This window comes from Crocodylus porosus, unplaced genomic scaffold (genome assembly GCF_001723895.1).
Source record: "Crocodylus porosus isolate Cpor-Errol unplaced genomic scaffold, CroPor_comp1, whole genome shotgun sequence".
Taxonomy (NCBI): domain Eukaryota; kingdom Metazoa; phylum Chordata; order Crocodylia; family Crocodylidae; genus Crocodylus; species Crocodylus porosus.
The window spans coordinates 7,639,653-7,660,039 of record NW_017728943.1 but is presented as its reverse complement, the minus strand read 5'-3'; the positions used below and the strand labels follow the sequence as shown (position 1 = coordinate 7,660,039).

The window sequence follows — 20,387 nt, the reverse complement described above, 5'->3', positions numbered from 1 at the left end:
TCCCCCACAGCTTGAGCCCCCACCTCAATCACATACCCCACACCCACCCACCACACCCGCACCTTACCACATGCACACTCCCCAATCACACCCCACCATATACATCCCCTTACAGTCCTACTATATATAGCGTGTGGGTGGTATTTTGAGCTATTATGCAGTCACCTCTAGATATACTTTGTAAACACATAAATCAGTACAAAAATATTTTAAAATTAAAATAAGTTATTGGAGATATTTTATTTTTTTGTAAATGATTTGGGTTTTTTTCCCGTTTCAAGATTACAGCACACTCCCTCCCAAAAGGAGTACTTCCAGGGCAAGGGAAGGCACTTCTGGTGGAAAAGGTCAGGGGTTGGCAACAGGACTTCCAGTCCCAATATGGCAACCCAGGCAGGGCAATGGTCAAGAGGTGGGGCTACCCATGCGGTCCTCGACAGCTCACCAAAACTTGGTAAGCAGGCCTTCACCTGAATTAATTGTTAGACCCTGTTGTATGGGCATGCACAGGCTAGAAACTATTACCATTTATACACGTGCTCTGGAAGTACTAAGTACTTTAGTTAAAGCTCCTCCAATGCCATTTTTCACCACAGGGATTCTAATAGTTGAGATGTTGGAGTCTGCTGGTGCACAGTAATTACCACGCTCCAGCAGACTCAGTTACTGTATTTTACGGTGTATAGGTTGACACAGTGTATAACTCGACCCCATATTTCTGTACAAAAAAGTTAGAATTTTTGTAGATCCATTGTTTAAGTTGACCCCACCCCAGTGTGCAAAGTGCTGGAAGCCTGGGCAAGCTTGTGGGATATGTGGCATGCTGGTGGGCTTCCGGGGAGTTGAATCAGGCCCCTAGGAGCTTGGGCAGCATACGACCTACTGGCAGCCTACCCAGCTGGCACCCAGGAGTGCCGCCACCGTGGAGGGAAGGACTGGGCCCCCTGTGCAGGTCAAGGGCTACCCAGCCGAGCGGCAGCTCACCTCCAGCTGTGGGGCAGGCAGGAGTGGGCCCCTTGCTGCTTCTACCTTCAGCAGGATCCTGCAGCTGACAGGACACCTGGTGCCACCCAAGAAAGGGCTGGCTTCATAGTTTCATAGTTGGTAGGGTTGGAAAGGACCTAAGCAGATCATCAAGTCTGACTCCCTGCCATGGGCAGGAGAGGATGCCATGGGCAGGAGAGGTGGTTCAGGTCCCATAGCTTCTCCTCATAGGGCCTGCCCTGCTGCCCCTGATTATGCAAGTGGCCCTCCTCTGGAGTCTCTCGATGCTATTCACATCTCTCCTGAAGTGTGGTGCCCAGAACTGGATGCAGTACTCCAACTGTGGCTAGAGGGGGAGGATCACCTCCTTGGACCTCCTCGTGATGCATCTATGGATGCATGACAGGGTGCGCTTAGCCTTCCTGACTGTGTCCCCACATTGACAGCCCATGTTCATCTTGGAATCAATAGAGACTCCAAAATCCTTTTCTGCCTCTGTGCTGACAAGGAGGGAGTTCCCCAGCCTGTAGGCATGCTGCTGGTTCTTCCTCCCCAGGTGCAACATCTTGCACTTGTCCATACTGAAACCCATCCTATTCTCATCTGCCCACCTCTGTAACCTGTCCAGATGTAGTTGTAACCTGTCCCTCTCTTCTCCCCACATCTTAGTGTCATCTGAAAACTTGAACAAGGTGCTTTTCACCCCCTTGTCCAAGTCGCTGATGAAGATATTGAACAGTGCAGGCCTGAGGATCGAGTCCTGGGGAACCCCACTGCCCACGTACCTCCAGGTCGAAAATGACCTGTCCACCACCACTCTCTGGATGCGGCCCTCCAGCCAACTGGCAACCCACCTGACTGTGTAGGTGTCGACACCACAGTCGCCTAATTTTTTAATGATGGGGTGAGAGACAGAGACAGCTCTGCCCGCCACCCCTAGCCTCCCCCTGCCTGACATCCCGTGCTGTCCCCCAGGACCAACCAGGCAAGCTGCCAGTGGGCCATGTACTACTGAGCTCCTAGAGGAGTCAGGGCACTGCTGCTCACAGGGGACAGTGTATAAGTCAAGGTTGAATTCTAATCGAGTCTGGTCCAATGTGCTGTTATTACAGTGCATCAGAGTAGCCTTGCTGCATGTGTATAGGCTCTGAGATGGCAGCAGCTGTGAATGTAACAAAAAGAGCAGTTCAGCCTAGTCAAACCTCTGCTATAACTTCCTCATACCCTTCTAAAAAAATAGCTTCCAAATCAGATTCATACCAAAAGATCATTTAATTGTTTTAAATATTTGAGTAGAATCCATTTTTAGATCAGACATGAAGGAAATGAGCAAACTTTACTCAATGAACAAAAATGAATTTTATATGCAGGGGAACAGGTGATCAAATTATAAGATGGCAAAATGTACCTATGATGCGTCTTTACAGATGAAGATAGTAGCACATTACAATCAGCTTATATTGTATTATAAGTGCTATTAAACCTAACTGAGCACTAGGCTGCAAAATAGTTTAAGCTCCTTTGAAAATCACAGCACCAAATGAACCAATTAAAAAGGATTCATATTTTCTTTGAATATATATTATATAAAATATTTTTGTTAAATTGCTGGGTATTCACAAAAATTGTTGCAGATTCTTAAAGTTACATTAATTTTAGTACCAATTTGTCTGAAAATTCGTACCAACAGTGCCTAATACATTATTCACCATTCTCCATTTGAAATATTTTAGTCACCAAACAAGGAAACAATACTATGGACCAAATTCTATTTGGTCTTCATGTGCCTCATGTTACTGCATTAATAAAATGTTTTGGTGCTTATATAATGTTTAGATTCCACTTCTACTTGTGTACCTGAGCTTGCCCCATGCTTCTCTTCTGAGTATGTTCAGAAGATCCACTATGGTGAAAGATACTCCTCCTTGGCAGAGCTAGCATTTTGAAAAGTGCAGTGCAGACAGTGTGGCACATCATCATATATAGCTCAACACATTTTTCTATAGCTAAAGAGAAACTAGAAGCTTTACTATTATGCTAGGGGGCTAGCACTGCAGTATTATTTTAGATCAAAGAAAAAATATATAATTACTGGAATGTGTCCTAAATTGCTAGATTATATATAAAGTTAAAAAAATTAACCAGAAAAAATAGTCAAAAGATATTGTGTCGTTAGTCCCATAGTCGTTATAATTAAATATACATCTTTTATTCAGAATCATAAAACAAAACCTAGCCTTCCTGAGCATCTTGACAGTGCCCCCAGTACTTCATCATCAGTCATTTCACAGGGCTGTGAAAAAGAAGACAGACATTACAGAAATGGCTAACAGACAACAAACCTGCAGAAAAAGGGATAGTTGGAACAGTTGTACATCAAGACCATTAAAAAGGCACCTTAAAGATTGTTAACACCTGTGGAGTAGACAGAGATTATCAGGAATCGGGGAGAGATAACAAGCTATGAAGTCAATTGACTTTCTCAGCACTGCCTGAATAGAAATGTCACTGCCCCTCCCAGGCAATTGGTTTTAAAGTTTGGGTGGAACAAGAATCAAAAGCAGGCAGGGGAGAGGGGGTGCACTCCTCCCGACCCAATTCATCCCAGAGTTCCCAGGTAGAACAGAATCACTTGGACATGTATGTAACTATGCACATGTCCCCAAAACTTTAGGCAAAGGAAAACAATTGCTAACAAGTATTTGATGACAGCGGAGGAGGAAAAGGACCCTTCAACCTTTTAGTTTAACATTCTTATGGTTAAGGCCCCAGTGGGGCAGAAACTATCCCAATGCTATTTATCCATCAAATATTAAAGGTAAGGAATAGAAAAGCTACTGGGGGCAGGGAAAAGAACCCATAGCCCCCTTCTTTGAAGGGCAGTGACTATCACTTTGAACCACCTCATCCCACATATTTTTCCCTCTTGGCTGCCCAGTGGACCAACTTCTGGAAGAGGGTAAATAGTACTTTGAACACTGTCTAGCTGGTTGGTGGCAGGGGCGGAGCAGGTGCAATCTGCTGCATGCAAGGCACAGGTAGCCTCTGTGTGTGGCATGAAGCCTATCAGAGAGGGGGCAGCAACCACAGCAGCAGATCAGGCAGGGAGCATGATGCAGAGAGCGGAAACCAGAGCAGCAGGTCAGACGGGGAAGGAAATGGGAGTACAGGGCTTTGTTTTGGGCACCCTGGCCAAAAAGGGTGACCAACATTGGCCTAGAACTTTGAGCACTTTGCTGGGAAGCAGGAGATATGTGTTCTAACCCCTTCTGAATGAAAATGGAATTAAACCAGATCCTTCAATATGTGTCTTAACCATTAAACTATTGGGTAAAAGGTGGGAGGATCTTCTCTTCTGTACCCCCAAATCTTAGTTTGAGAAGTTACACACATACTTAGGCAATCCTATTCTGCTACATGTAGAAGTAGACTCTAAGGGCATGGCCACACATGCAGGCATGTGTACTTGCAGCAGCTCAAATAGGATCGGCACAAATTTGAGCCAGGGACTTTTCCCTCAGCGCATGTGCCTGGACAGGCACTTTGGTGTGGCGCAAGTTGTACCACTTGAGGCAAAATAACCCTGCGCAGCTCCTCCCAGATCTGCATCCTGGGGGAACTAGAGCCTGGGTCAGCGCCTGTGCCAGCTCCAGCAGTATAAAAAGCTGTCCTGGTGAGTAGCTCAGGGCTACTTGCCCTCAGAAACTTCTGAGGCCAGTGGCTGAGCCTGTACTCCACCCTCACCCTACGAGCCACTGGGGACCTCACCTGGTGGCTCCTCCATGGAGCCATAGCCACGAGCATGTACGTGGCAAGCTTCATGGACACCCCAGTCTCCTGCCCCTTCTGTGAGCAGAGGAAGACTCTGGCTCACATGATCCTCAAGTGTGCCAGGCTGCAGCCCCTCCACCTGCAGAACCTTCTCTGAAGTTCTGGTTGAATTTTACCCCCTACCTTTTTTTTTTGTCACCCCATCCATGGCCCCACCAAGTCCTGGGATCTCCTGGTGAACCTCCTCCTGGCTCTGGCCAAGCGGGCTCTGTACTTGACCAGGAAGGAGGCTCTGGCCAGAAAGGTGCCCAGAGACTGCGGAGCCACTTTCCTCACTCATCCATGCACATTTCCGGGCACAGCACCAGTGGGCAGCGTCCACCAGCTCCTTGGATGCCTTTGAGGACTGGTGGGTGTGGCCCAGGGGGCTCTGCTCGGTGTCCACCTCTGGAGAACTTCTTTTCACATTTTGAACCTTTGATCCCCACATCACTCCTACCCTTTTCTTCCTTAGTTGTCCCACAAAAAAAAAGAAAAGAAGTAGTTGTATCCTTCAACCTTTGGCCCCACGCAGTGGGGGCTATTAGTTAACTAGGTGGACCTTAAGGCCCACGATCTCCAGAAGATACAAATAGACAGGAGCTTCTGAGGCCAGTGGCTGAGCCTGCACTCCACCCTCATCCCACAGGCCACTGGGGATCTCAGCTGGTGGCTCCTCCATGGAGCCGTCACCAAGGGCGTGTATGTGGCAAGCTTCACAGACACCCCGGTTTCCTGCCCCTTCTGCAGGCAGAGGGAGACCCTGGTGCACATGACACTTGAGTGCGCCAGGCTGCAGCCCCTCCACCTCCAGAACCTCCTCATTTTTGTTTTTGGTCACCCCATTCATGGTTCCACCAAGTCCTGGGACCTCCTGGTCAACCTCCTCCTGGCCCTGGCCAAGTGGGCCTTGTACATAACCAGGAAGGAGCCTGGGGACTGAGGGGCCACATTCCTCTCACTCATCCATGCATGTTTCTGGGCAGAGCACAAATGGGCAGTGTCCAACGGCTCCTTGGATGCCTTTGAGGACTGGTGGGTGTGGCCCGGGGAGCTCTGCTTGGTATTCCCCATCAGGAAAATTCTCTCTCATGGTTTGACCCTCTGACCCTCACATCACTTCTATCCTGGTTTTTATTTTTGTTGTCCCAAGAAATTTAGTTGCACCTCTCACTTAATGGGCCCACATAGTTGGGGCTATTAGTTAGTTGGGTGGGTCTTATGGCCCACGTAAATATGAAGGATACAAATAGACAGGAGTTTGTAAGGCCCAGCCACTTGGTATTTGAGGACACTACCCCTTGTGCCAGCTGGACTGCTGAAGCAGTCCTAACCTGGAGTGGTCCCTGCCCACTCTACCCACTGCAGCAGTCCAGCAGTGGGGGCTGCTGCCTGGCTGTGACCTGCTGCCACCTGTGACTGCATGTGGCCCCAACGCTGCACATCTGCCAGACCTGGATGGCGACTCTACGGCTGCAGCAGAGGCATCTGCACCTCTGAGCCACCTGCCAGTGGGTTGTGGCTGTATGGTTGGCCTCTGTGCAGCACTACTGTCATGTGCGTCACCACCCTGTCATCTGGGCAGTTCCGCCCAGAAGATGTTCTCAGTGTAGTGGCCTGCTCTGAACTGTTAAAACATGTCCTCTTGCACACGCCAGGAGGTGGGCCACCTCCAGCTCGGTCCTGGGTGTCAGCCCTGAGCGGGGTCCTCTGCCTGGGTCCTGCCACGTGCCTCACTAGCAGGAAAGCTGGTGGTCCCTATTTAAAAACTGCAAAATCTCTGATACAAAAATTCCAAATTCAATCCTTAAAATACCCCCAAATCCATGTTCTTCCACAATTAAAATAAAAGACCACCACACACACACACACACCAGTTGGGCAATGTTTTATTGATATATTTACAGTGTTAAAGCATTCTGGAAGCCCACCAGTGTCTCTAACATCAAAATAAAATAAATTCTAAATATTTATATGTTTTGATGCGTGCTTTTGGTTTTCTTATCAAAGAACAATTAGAGGTTCCCCTGACCGCTTCACTAACTATAATGTGGGGACCACTGCCCCCGCAGCCACAGTTCCTGCCAGCAGGTCTCATCCTGTCTGGCAGCTGGGCATAAGTGGGGATTGTGGAGGGGACTGTGGGTGTGGGGGCACTGTGTGGGTGGGGCTGCTCAGGAGATGTGGGTCCCCTGCACCACACAGGCCACAGCCCACCCCTGCACATGGATTGCAGGGCACAGATAGCACCCCACTGGGGCTACAACCTCTTCACCCTGGTAGTGCCCCACTGGTGCCCCCCAGTTGCCCCTGCCCCTGAGCACCTCAATTGGCACTGCTGCAGTGGGAGTGTGTGGGCCCTGCAAGGGGGGGGGAGGGAACTGTAGCCCCAGCAGGAGGCAGGTGGGGGACTCACACCTACCGAGCAGTTTCCTCCCAGGAATCCCCCTCCCCCCAGCCCCCCGAACCCACACAGCCCCAGCTCCAATCCCCCCCACCCTCAGTCCCTACTTACCTGGGGACAGACCCTGGGTCTGGGTTGCTGCAGCATGCAGCGCTTTTTGGCCTGCACATGCTGCAGAGTGCTACAGTACCAAGGCAACAGGCAGCCATAGAGACACCCTGGATGGCTACTAGAGCATCTCTGTGGAGGACCCAAGCCTCTCAATGCCTCAAGGCATGATTGGGAACTGTGCCCTGCCCCACTTCTTTCCCCCAGATTTTATTTTGGTACCTGGATCTCCAGATGTCAAGTTTTGACCCTGTGCTGCAAATATGCAGCACAGGGAACTTTTTTTTTGTTTTTGGCATGCATCTTGTAGCGTCTCAAATTCCCTTGAAATGCTGCAAGAGGCACGCATGTGCTTGTCTGGATGCACCCTTAAAGTTCCATAGGAGCCAAAAACAGCAGTTGAGCACTTATGCAGGTGTCGCTTCAGGTGAAAGTAAAATATAATTTGGCTCTGTTTGATCATATGTAGATTAAACAAAACAAATAGTGGCCAGTTGAAATTAAAAGTTCATGAATGGTGAAAATTATCTAAATAATTCAGTAAAAATTTGGAATGATGAATATTTTGAAGAAAATCAGACTCTATTCACAAAATATTTAAAAGGACATAAACTAAATGCAAGAATCTGCATTAACAGAACATTAAGATACCGCATACTAAGGAGAAGGAGATAATTTCTGGCATCTACAGGTATAGTTACATATTACAATTAGATCATACTAAGAACACTTAAAACACAAATATCCACATGTTAAAGCTCATTAATTCATGCTAACCACCCCCTGAGTGTCTCAAAGTTTCACTATTTCAGGTCAGACTAGCTTGAATCTGTGCTACCTAGCTCAGGTTAAGGTAACTTCAATCTGCTTTACAGAAATAAAACAAGCAGTTAGCAGTCCTACGGCATCCCTGTATGCACTGCTCCCAGCCCCTCACCACCCAACCAGTAAAAAGCCAACTTACCAAATGGGTACTTTGCGTCAGTCTTTCACAAGTCCCATGGGACGCTCCTGCCCATTATGGGACAGGGATGCCTGAGTGAGGGTAGTTCCTTGCCTTCCATCAATGCTGACCTTGTGAAGGAACATCTTGAGAGACTGGACACCTTCAAGTCAGCTGGCCCTAACATTTACACCTCAGAGTACTCATGGAGCTGGCCTGCATCATAGCTTAGCCCCTGGCATGGATCTTCCAGAGCTCCTGGTGCTCTGGTGTAATGCCCGAATATTGAAAGAAGGCCAACGTGGTGCCTGTCTTCAAGAAAGGGAGGAAAGTGGATCCGGCAAACTATAGGTCCATCAGCCTGACCTCCATCTCGGTGAAGGTCTTAGAAAAGATATCAAAGAGGCCATTCTTAATGGATTGGCCGATGGCAACAGCCTGAGGGACAACCAGCACAGGTTTGTTGCAGATAGGTCATGCTTGAACAATCGCATTTCCTGTTATGACCAGGTGACCTATCACCTGGACAAGGGGGAAGAGATTGATGTCATATATGTTGACTTTAAAAAAACCTTCGATCTGGTATCCCATGATCACCTCTTGACGAAACTGGCCAACTGCGGCCTCGGGTCCACCATGATCTTTTGGCTGGGGAACTGGCTCCGTGGTCAGACCCAGAGGGTGGTGGTTGACAGAAGTCAATTGTCATGGTGCCCTGTGACCAGTGGGGTTCCTCAAGGCTCTGTCCTTAGACCTATTTTGTTCAACCTCTTCATTAATGATGCGGACATTGGAGTCAGAAGTGGACTGGCCCAGTTTTGGGCTTCACAATTCAAAAACGATGTGGAGAAGCTTGAGTGAGTCCAGAGGAGAGCCATGCATGTGCTCAGAGGTCAGGAAAACAGACCTTATGAAGACAGGTTGAGAGCTATGGGACTCTTCAGCCTGGAAAAGCACAGCCTCAGGGGTGATCTGGTGGCCACCTACAAGTTTATCAGGGGTGCTCACCAGGATCTGGGGGAACATTTGTACTCGGCCTTGGTGAGGACCAGTACAAACCAGAGCGCCCCAAGGGATGACAAGGTCGAATGGTTATAAACTCCTGCAAGACCGTTTCAGGCTGGACATAAGGAAGAACTTCTTTACTGTCCAAGCCCCCACGGTCTGGAACAGCCTGCCATCGGAGGTAGTTCAAGCACCTACTTTGAACACCTTCAAGAGAAACCTGGATGTTTTTCTTGCTGGGATCCTATGACCCTAGCTGACTTCCTGCCCCTGGGGTGGAGGGCTGGACTTGATGATCTTCCGAGGTCCCTTCCAGCCCTAATGTCTATGAAATCTATGAAACCTAGAGCAGGCAGAGGGCTCAGGTGAGCTAGCTCCTAGCCACACCCCTCATCACCAGCCTTTTGGGCTAGGGACAGAAGTTACACATAAACCAGTTCAAGTGATCAAAAACTGGATTAAACCTGTAACAGAACATAAATTCAGTGCATATAAACCAGTTTCAAAATGGCCGAAACTGGTTTAAGATAAACTTGGTTGAATGTAATATCAGATTTAACTGATCTGGGTCAAAACAGTTTATGAAACTTCTGTCCCAGACCTCTTCCTGATTAAATTAAACCAGAGTCCCCTGGCATCCCAGCAAGCTTTTCAGCTCTGGGCTGGGCTGTGCTGTCTGTTCCAGGCAGCAGGGCTGGCCCCACCCCTCTGCTCTCTGGCCAGAGCAGGGGTGGGGGCATGACCAGACCCAGGCCTGGCATGGCCCCCTGAGGCAAAGAGACCAGGGAGGGGGTTTATTCTTCCCTCAACGCCAGGGGACTGCAGCTGGGGTCTGCCTGGCCAGGGTGTACCAGTCCCCATCAGACATACCCCTCCTCACTGCTCAAATATGGGGCCATCCCCCACCCACAGCCTGAAGCAAATGGGGAGGGGGTGGAGGATTTAATCTCCCCCTCTGTCCCCTGTTCCACTGACAGCTGGGGTCTGCCTGGCTGGGGAGGAACAGCCCTGGTCAGGTACTCCCTCCTTTCCCCACTCCAGTAGCAGGGATGGGAGCATGGCCAGAGCCAGCCAGCATGGCCCCGCCATCCACCTGCCTCACCCCCGGCTGGGGCTCAGGCTGTGGGGCTGGGGCTCAGGCTGTGGGGCTGAGCCAAGCCCCACCCATGCCCTGTCAACCCCTGCCCAGGCTGGCAGACCCAGCTGCCACAGAGCTGCAAGCAGCTGGGAAGGGCCCTGCCTCCATGGCCCTGCCCAGGCCAGCCCCACTGGGCCCTTCCCAGCAGGCTGCAGTTCCATGACAGCCTGGCCTGGCTTGGGCATGGGAGACTGGGAGCAATCTGGCCCCACAGCTCCCATAGCCCAGGCTGAGCCACAGCCCATTGGGAAGGACCTGGCTCCTGTGGCTGGCCTCTCTGCATCCACACGCCACAGCACTTGCAGGCCAGCTCTACTCAGCCCCATAGCCACAGCCCTGGCCCTAGGTGGATAGCAGGGCCATGCCAGCACACAAGTCGGAGTGGCGGGGAAAGCTGGGCAGACCCCGCATGTGTCCCATGCCCGGAGATAGGGGAGTTTAATTGCCCCTCCCTGCCCCACTTTACCTAAGGTGCTGCCCCAGCCAGTGCCTTGCCTGGGGGACAAACCTTGCAAGGGCTGCTTTCCCCCTCCCCCTCCAGGCACACCCTGGTTGGGGTCCCTACAGGGCGGGGTGGGGGTTTAAACCCCTCCATATCATAATGAGACCCTGCTGGGGGCCTGACCATGTCCTCCAGGTCCGCTTCCCTCCAGCCTTGCAGCTGCTGAGGAAGGGAAGGAAAGTCTGCTCTAGTGCCCCCTGGCTTCTAGCCTGAGGCACTGTAGGCATGTGCCTGCATTTCTGGAATCAAAACTGAACGTCTATTCACTTGCGAATTGGTTCAATCTTTGCAGGTTAGACTAACAGATTTAGTATGATCTAAGTGCAATGTGTAATTTCACCCTAAACGGAGTTAGGCCTGGGGACAGCTACGACCCCACCTGTTAAAAGCTAAGGATAGTTTTAGATTTTATTTCACTTTTGCTAGAAACAGCTGAAACAACATTAAATCACAGAAAGAACATGACATCATAGATCTGAAAGACCAAAGTCTGCTCTCAGTCACTTAACACACTGGGGTTATACCAGGGAAAATGGAAGAATTTATCACAAGATGAGCAGTTTTTTTCCTTTTCCCTTTCTGCTTTATTCTTCATATGTATTTTACTCTCCTGTATTTTCATGTATCCTTTCTTCAGTCTCTGTCACTCAGTGTTGTCTTTTTAAGCTTTTAGTTCATCCTCTCTTTAATCTTCTCTTCTTTCAGCGTGTTCTGCTTTTCTGGTTGTACCTTTTTTCCCCCCAGGAGCTAAGGTGGACAGTTTTAGGGCTCACTGGATAAAAGCTTGCCTGTGAATGCAGAGAACTGGGTCTGAACTTTCTAATCCATTTCTATCTCCATTGTCAGTCTTCTCTCGTCTCTCAGAGCGTAGGCCTTGCTCACCTTAAAAACAGTGATGGTAAAAATATTTTAAAGAGTAGGATAGATCACAGAGATAATCTGAAGGTGTCACCTTTGCCGTGTAATGAAAAGGATGCAAAGATATTTGGTTTAACGGGGGAGTTGTTTGATTTGGGTTTTTTGGTTTCTTTTGGGTTGGGTTTTTTTTTGCTTTTCAGTTATTGGGTTTTTTTTTTTTTACACTAGACATTCACAGATATTCAGGCCTTGCCTTCTTTCTCTTTTCAGTACACATTTAAATGCAAACTCTCAAAAGGCAGGAAAAGAGAGCATTAAGAAGCAGTATGAATTTAGTCACATTGTGACAAAAGCAATGAACACATCCAAGGGCCAACTTGGATGGGTATATACCACAGTGTTCATGTTACATCTTACTTTTAATTTAAGTGACTTAGCCTGCCACATGTTGTGCTATAGATTCTGCCATACCTTTTATTTCTCCTGGAGACAAACTGGAATTCTTGGAGTAAGTTACTTTCTCTCTTTTTTACTACTTTCATTTTCTACTATTTCTACTCTTGCTCATACTTTTTGTGTTTATAAGAATTGTATCTTGCTTTAAATTGCATTTTGTCATAATGTTTAGAGGTCCATCTGCTTTGGGTTTCATGGGCCATAGGTTCTCTCCATTCCTATTTCAAGTCTGTAATCAGTGATGCTATATTTAGTCAGCCTGCCTTTGTTTTGTTAATTTGACAAGGTAGATGCTAGAGTCTAGAATCTGTGCAGAAGCCTCATACAATGTATTTCTTGTAATTTTCTGTCTTCTTATACAATATGCCTCATGCAGTCTAGTTTATTATTTAATTTTACTGTAGAGTAAGATGCAATTTTAAGTGATAATTCTCTTAGTTCTACTGTAAATATCATTGGGATAGTGATCATCAACCTGGTGATCCTGATCTACAGGTAGATCCTCTTTTGATAGATCCTAGGCTGGGGAAACAGCTAGGTGTGCGCACATATGCACACCCACTGCCCCCAGCCCCAGCAGGTCAATCTGTGGGGGAGGGAAGATAGAGGACCCCGTGGTGAGCGGCTGACCGTGTGGCCCAGCCAGAAGCAGGGGAAGGCAAGTGGGGCCCCCCTCTAGGAGTGTGGGGAGCTTCCTCCCCATCTTTGTGGAGGCAGAGGCAGAGGCAGCAGAGACTGCTGCCGCTCCACCTCGAGTCCCACTGCAGCTGTCCACGTGCAGGCACAGCTCAGCTCAGCAGTGGGGACAGCCCTGGCCCAGCTGGATCTGGGAAGATCTGGCTGTCTGGGAGCACATGGGGGGCGGGGGCAGGGGCAGCCCTGGGTGCCCCCTCCACCTGTGCATGGGATCTGCGGGCAGCCTGCAGCAGCAACTGCCTCATTCCGAGCATGGGTAGGGGGCAGGCTACACCCAGCGGTGGGAGGCCCCCTCCACATGCCCCTGGACTGTGGAGACTTCCAGGCCCCGCTGGGCTGAGGCCTAACACCAATTCTTCTGGCTGCTCAGTGGATGTGGCTCAATGCAGCTGCTCGGACGGGTATAGGACATTGCAATCCAGGACTACGTGAGGTGGGGTGCGGTAGATCCTGGGGTGACCTTTAGTTCCAAAAAATGATCTTCACCATAAAAAGGTTGCAGACAACTGCATTAGCAGCTGTCAGTAAACCAGTATAGCTATGGCATGTGTTCACATTACACTTTTGTTTCAGGAGTCTGTCTTGGGTAATCTAGTAGTTTACGCAGAAGAGAAACTGCAAAACTAAACACATCTAGTGGACACATTTTTTTTTTTAAATGTGATCCTCTGCAGCTGATGAAATATCCTAGGATGACATTCCTAAACACTGAAGTCCTCCACTGTCTACAAGAGAACAGCAATAAAGTAAAACTCATGCTGTACAACCAAACTGCTTCAATGCTTCCATGGAATGTGGTGAGTGTAGAGGTGCGTCTCCAAGAACCATTCAACGCTACGGCTCTTTGATGAGATTACATGCTAAGGGCTTCAAATTTCTACACTTAAAATAGAAGGAATTTTTGCAATCAACTTTTTCCTTACAAACTGTCCTTTTCCCCCACATTTCTCCATCTTAGTGGACAAAAACACCACCTTTTCAAAACTCAAGCCCTTCAATCACATTACATCTGTCCTGGTCCATCTTGCAGACCAGACACATTCATTCATTCAATTCACAGATTTAATGCTAAGCCGATAAGATTATCATCACCTTATCTGACTTCTTGCATAATATAGACCATGCATCCTCCCTGTTAAAAGTCCAGTCACTATGCTACGAAACATCAGCCTTGAAGTAAAATGTTGCAGTGACTTATAGTCCACAACAGACCTGGGTAAGTATTCTAATGTTAGGTACTCTCACTACTAAAATGTAGCATGTTATTTCTCATTTAAATTGAGAAACCCTATATGTTTCCAATTTTCTGTTCCACATCCACACAGAGATGCTTGCAGACTGTAATCTAATCAACTCTTACCCTTCTGTCTGATAAATTAAATCCATTAAGTCACTAAACTCTTTCACTGTCAGGCATATTTTCCAGTCTCTCAATCATTCTTTTGGCTCTTCTCTGAACCCTCTCCAATTTATTAAAACACTTTCAGAAGCAAAGAGAGCAAAACTGAACATTTTTCCCACAGTCATTTCATTGGGGTCAAATACAGAAGTTATATAAACTCTTTATTCTTACTCAGTATTCCTCTCTTCATCCATCTAAAAATTACACCAGCCCCTTTGGCTCTAGCATCACACTGAGAAATCACATACAACTGATTAGCTATCATGACCCCTCCTAAACTTATCAAAATCATCCCTTCCCAGCATAGTTCCATGTCCTGGGATAAAGATATAGGCTGTGCATCCATAAATATTGTTTGCTTACATCCAGATCACTAAATGATCCAGATTGCTCTACATCAGTGGTTTGTGACCTGACTTCATTTCTCACCATTCACTAATCTTTGTCATCTGCAACCTTTCATAGTATTGAGGTTTTTCTTCTTTTTTGAGTAACTGATAAAAAAAAAAGTTAAGGAGTATAGGCACAAGAAGCAAGCCTAGGGGGTGGACTCTATTAAAAACACAGCTTTCTAACAATGATTCTCTGTTTATGTTGTATTTACTAGAACCTAAGACAAGGGTTTTCCCCCCAAACAGCATAGGGAAAAAAGTCCTTCATCTTAGATTCATATACAAAGCGGCAGGGGAAGGGGTAGGGGCTTCAGGCAGTTGCTGAAGCTCTGACTCTGGCTTCAACCCAGGCTCAGGTCCAGAGTCAGACCCACAGCATTCTCCTGCCTACTTCCTCTGCACTGCTGCCCCTCTCTATGCCCTTTTCCCCACACCCTTACTTACTGTCAGGTGCAGCTTTGGCTCTGGTTTGGCTAGATCCTTTCCCACAGAGCAATGGAAACTCTGTCCCTTGCCTGGCCAATTGGTAGTGCTGCCAATATTACATGGCCTGTCAAGGGCTGTGCTTCCTTATGCTGCATGTACTCCAGGAGGGAACAGAGCCCTAGCAGTGTCTCACAGCAAAGAAGGGGGAAGAGACAGAGGCTACAGGGAGTGCAAGTGGTGGGGAGGCAGAAAGGTTGTGGGGGGGAGAAGTGGAGGGTGGGCAGAGGGCAAGGGGGCCACCTCATACCTCCCCAGCTACCCCTGCCCCCCAGACACTATTTTCCCAGCTGTAGCAGTGGGAGGGGGACAAATTCAACACAACCCTCCAGTAGTTAGAGTCTATATTTAGAAAATTATAACACATTTATAACTGTTCCATATATAGAATATAATTATTAGGGGGTTATCTTAAATTTAGGGTTGACTTAGATTTGAGTAAATATAGTAATTATTTTGAGACGATCGTTAGCCAGTTTTTAATCTGTTTAGTGCGTATCACAGTTCTAGGTTTTTAATCGAGCTGTTCATTGTTAAATATAGTCCATCAATACAAATACTTTTATCATAGGAAAGTAGGACATGGGGGGAGGGGCCTAGTTAGTTTGACAAGACCTATTGATGTTGGTTGGCATTAATTATATTTCCCTCTTTCAAGGTCTTATTAGTCAAACCTTGTATCAACCATTCCATTATCTTGCCTGAGATTGGTGGGGTTGATATTAGGCAAACAGATGTATAGCTACTTGGGTCATCCCATTTAAATGTTAGAAGCAGTTTACATAATAGCAGCTTTCATCCTGTCCTCCTCTGGTTCTTCCTTAGTGTTCTAAGATTTATTGAAAATCATCATTAACAGTCCAGAGAGCTATTGAGACAGCTCTTTTACAATTCTTGAGAGTAAATTATCAGGGCCTGCTGATTTTAAAATGTCTATTGTTAGTAGCTGCTGTTTAATATCATCTTTATCTATTGCTATAGTGCCAAATTTATCATCTTATTTTATGAATCCATCTATTTTCCCAGATACAGAACAAATATTTATTGAGCATTTCTTACTTTTCAGTATTATTGTTGACACTTTTACCATGTAAATATAATAATGAAGTGATAGCTCTGTAAAAATTCTTTTTGTTCTTAATATCCTTATAACCTCTTCTATTTTTATTATTTTTAACCAGAGATTTCTCCTCATGTCCTGTTGTTTCCTTTGCCAATTTCCTACCTTTCCTCACATTTCAATTATATCTATTGTTACCTGATTTCCCCTTTTCCTATTACATATTCAGGCTCTGTCTAAATCCAGTTGTTACGTACTACACGATATTTCTAAGACCTTGTGGAGTTTTTTTTCCCCCCAGTTGACACAACCCGAGTCAAATCCAAAGCCTTGACGATCAGAACTTTCTCCTTTCTCACTTGTGGAAATGCCCCCTCAAAATCATTCAAAACATTGCTTTCAAGATAATCTTCTTGACTTGTTTCTCCATGATATTCTTTTGCCTTTGCATCTGTCCACTGGCTCTTCCTTTCTGACTGCGTCAAACACTATTGGACTTGAATGCCCATCATTGGTTTGGTTCCATCTAATTCATTACTGAAACTTACTAGGTTAATGAGTCCAATATTAAATTTTCTCTTGCGCCCCTTTGTGCATCCTCCCCCAATGAACCTTTTGCATAGAAGGCGCTCCCCCTTAAAAGCACAGAACTGGTACACAATTCTTCAATTTTCTCCTTCAAACTCTTCTCTCATTAAAACAAACACTTCACAATGGCCAGGCAGTTAGGCAGCAGTTGTCCACACACTGTCATCGTAAGTGTAATTGTGTAGTTGTGCCTATTATACTGAGTATTATTCACCTGTAACATGTTGTATCAATCTGTTCTTTTTTGTTATATACTGAATTTCTCAGCTCATGGGGAACATACTGCTTTTTTATTATGTGGACATATAGTACATACATAGAACAATAAGGTCTGCTACCCTCATGAGGGCCACTAGTTATTACCAAAACAATACAAATCATAATAATGAATGCAAGGGGGTGGAATTGAACCCTACATGGCCTATTTGTGCCAGTTGTGGAGATGATCTTTTATAAAGATCTCATTCATGGGGAGTGGGCTAAGACATACCAACTCATTTTACACCATTCATGGTAAACTGTGTAGGAAACATTATAATAATGCTAAATACATAATATTTAAAAGTCTGTAAACACCCTTTCACCTAACAGCAGGGGTTCTCAGTTGTTTTAGACTCAAGGCACTCTCAGAAATTGCTAACTCTTAGCTTTCACTCTTTTCTTTCACTCCATAAAATACTAGAGTAATTCTTGTTTTGCCCAGAATTCAGAAAGACCACAATAGGTCAGAATGTCTTAGACACTGTGGATTCCCATTTGAAATGCTGGGGTTTATCTTGTGACTCATGTGTTGACTTTATCCATCTAATAGTTTTAATATTGTGTGGCACCTGCCATATCCTTAAAATATCTCAAGTCACCCCAGGGTGCCATGGCACCCTGGCTAGAATCACTACCCAAGAGGAATCACAAATTACTAGAACGCAGACTATACATGTAGGGAACACTTGCTGTTGAATCACAGCCATCTCTGTAACCACTTAATCACACTTGTTGTCAGAGTAGGGTGATATCCACAGTGCCCCAGTTGAATTTTAATTTGGCTAATTACCTTTTACCAGTTTACAGTTCTCCTAGCTACTTAATAAAAGTCACTTCCTATGCTAAACTTCTGACCACTGGGAAGAGAAATAGTTGGAAGCTCAAAAGACCCGCCTCCCCTCGCCACACAAAGAACATGAGAACCACACACAGATTTTATATAATGTAAGCAGGTGTGGATCCAGGGAGAGTGCACTGGTGCTCATGCACCCTCTCCCCACTTTGATTCCTTCACCACCCAAAGTTTAAAAACAACTGCCTTGCAATGGCAGCAGTATTTCTAGCCAAGCAGTGCTGAAGGAGTCAATTGACTTAATGGCTCATTATAAACATCATGGCTCATTATAATCTACCTGATTCTTCTAAACTCTTCATTCCAACTCTGCTGTCTGCTAGTTGCACCCAGTAATGAAGCTCCTATTTCACAGTTCTGTAGATTGTTTTTAACTTATTCCCATGAAGTTATATTTGTTTTTCTTCCATCTTCAAGTGAATGACACCATCCTAGGCCCCAAGCATATCAGTTAAGCTTCTAGTTTCTTTTTAAATGGAAAAAAATGTGTTGTTTTATAGGTAATGATGCACTTCACCATGTATACCCCCTTTTCAACATTCTGGATCTGTCCATGAATGCAGGCATTGGACACAATTACTAGGTAAAACATATATCTTCACTGCGAGCCCAGCTCTCGGAAATCAACATGTCTAGCCAGTGGATTTCCAAAGGTCCAACAAATCCAGTACGGCCTTGTGATAGTATGAGCCATATATTTAGAATTATGGTATAGATGCACTTGTTCATGCAAAGTATGATTTCACCACTAGATGTACAAATGAACATTTTGGCACTTACATATCCGTGTCCACACACAAATAGATAATTTACACATGCACTGGTGGTAAATGTGGATACAAAGGAAAGTACCTGATTGCACAGAATTTTGCACAATACAGACTTTAGGCCTTTAATCATCAAAATGTAGAAACAAATATCTGTGCAAGTAACAATGAGTAGTTTGGGAGAATGCTGGACAACTGGGAAGACGTGTCACTGGACAGATGCTATTTTCTGCTATATACTGAATGAGATCTGACACCATTAGTTCAGACACAATGATGGTAAGTGCAATATGACAGAGAATCTGCTATACTGCACTTATCAGTATAGATATATTTAGACAGGAAGAGAAGGGGGGATGCTGATTTTGTTACAATGCCCATCTGGTGTCTGTATGTGCAGAAAGGGGGAAGCATATCATGTTGATATGCTTCAGGGTGCCATCAGGCTTAGTAACATGTCCTAGGAGAAACACTAGGTGTTCTTAGCGGTAGGACAGTATAAAGGGGCAGAGCGTGCTGGAGAAGGTTGGAGAGATGGAGAGAGAAAACAGGGGAAGAAACCTTAAGGCAGCAGCTAGTTTCACTGGGTTTAGGCTCGCTTAAAATAAAAATACATTGACGACACTCTGGGAAAATGTTCCCAGCAGTGTCCTCCCAAGATGCATACAGCCAGAGAAAGGATGGGCATGTTATTTTTAGTTCAAATACAGGGCTTACAGGATGGAGAGCAGTTCTTTGGTGCAGGCCCACTTTGGTGTGTTCTCAGGGCCATGACTCAATATTCTGACCCCAACATGTTTTTATTGCTATTGGGCGGTACATGGTTTGCGCTATTTGGGGAGGGCAATAGCCTAGGAAAGGAGCTGGTATTTTCCACTAATGGGGCGCACAGCATCAGGTGGGTGGCATGCCCCTCTTTGGCTGACCCTTCGGGGTGCTGAAGGCCCTGGGGAATGTGTGCACTATCCCGAGTGGGAAGTGTCCTGGCCATTCATTATCCTGGGCCCCTGCCTGTTCATTAAGCAGGAGGGATGTCACTGGGATGTCTGTGCTTGCCATCTTCCCACAAGAAGTGGGTGGCCCGAAGGCAGGGGGCGTGCCTGGCACAGTGCCCCTAGCGCCGCTCTCCGGGATGGGAGGTGTTGGGTGGATATTTATTATTCTCCAATGAGGCGTGGGTAGCAGGGAAGGAGGAGGAGGATGAGCAGCTCTCACTGCAGTGATACGGGTAGTCCGATAACAACAACCCATCCCTTAAGGATCCCGGTCTCCTCCCTCAGTCCTCCCGCGATGACAGAAGGGGCAGTACCACCCGCCCACCCCTCGCCTCCCCTCATGGGGCACCCGGGTCCCTACCCGCCCTTGCGGGAGCATGCACCAAGCCCCGGCGCAGCCAGCCGCACTGCCGCTGCAGAGGGAGGCACCGGCGCCCGGGGACAAGGGGCAGGGGCGCGGAGGGCGCCGGCTCTGGAGGGGGAGGCGGATGGGAGGAGACGAGGGGGGAGGAAGGGAGCCCCGCGCTCCTCCCCAGCCCGGTTACCCCGGGGGAGGCCCTGCGTGTGCACAAGCAGCTCCCCGCCCCCGCCCCGGCCCCTTACCGACAGTCCTGGAGCCTATGCAGCCCATCACTCCAGCAGGTCTCCGTGTGGAGGTAGCGGCCGCAGCGAGGAGGAGGAG

At 47.0% G+C, this 20,387-nt stretch overlaps 1 protein-coding gene across 4 annotated transcripts in view; it reads right to left on the bottom strand.

The window, feature by feature from the left end:
* Positions 1–20,381, bottom strand: part of FAM131B (family with sequence similarity 131 member B) — a 63,506-nt gene extending 43,125 nt beyond the window's left edge. For all 4 annotated transcript variants that reach the window (XM_019548496.1, XM_019548497.1, XM_019548498.1 and 1 more), the window contains exon 1: positions 20,309–20,381. In XM_019548496.1, coding sequence (XP_019404041.1) covers positions 20,309–20,336 — 28 coding nt within the window. In that variant the 5' untranslated portion in view covers positions 20,337–20,381. The remainder of the gene's footprint in view (positions 1–20,308) is intronic.
* Between the last annotated feature and the right edge of the window lie 6 nt (positions 20,382–20,387).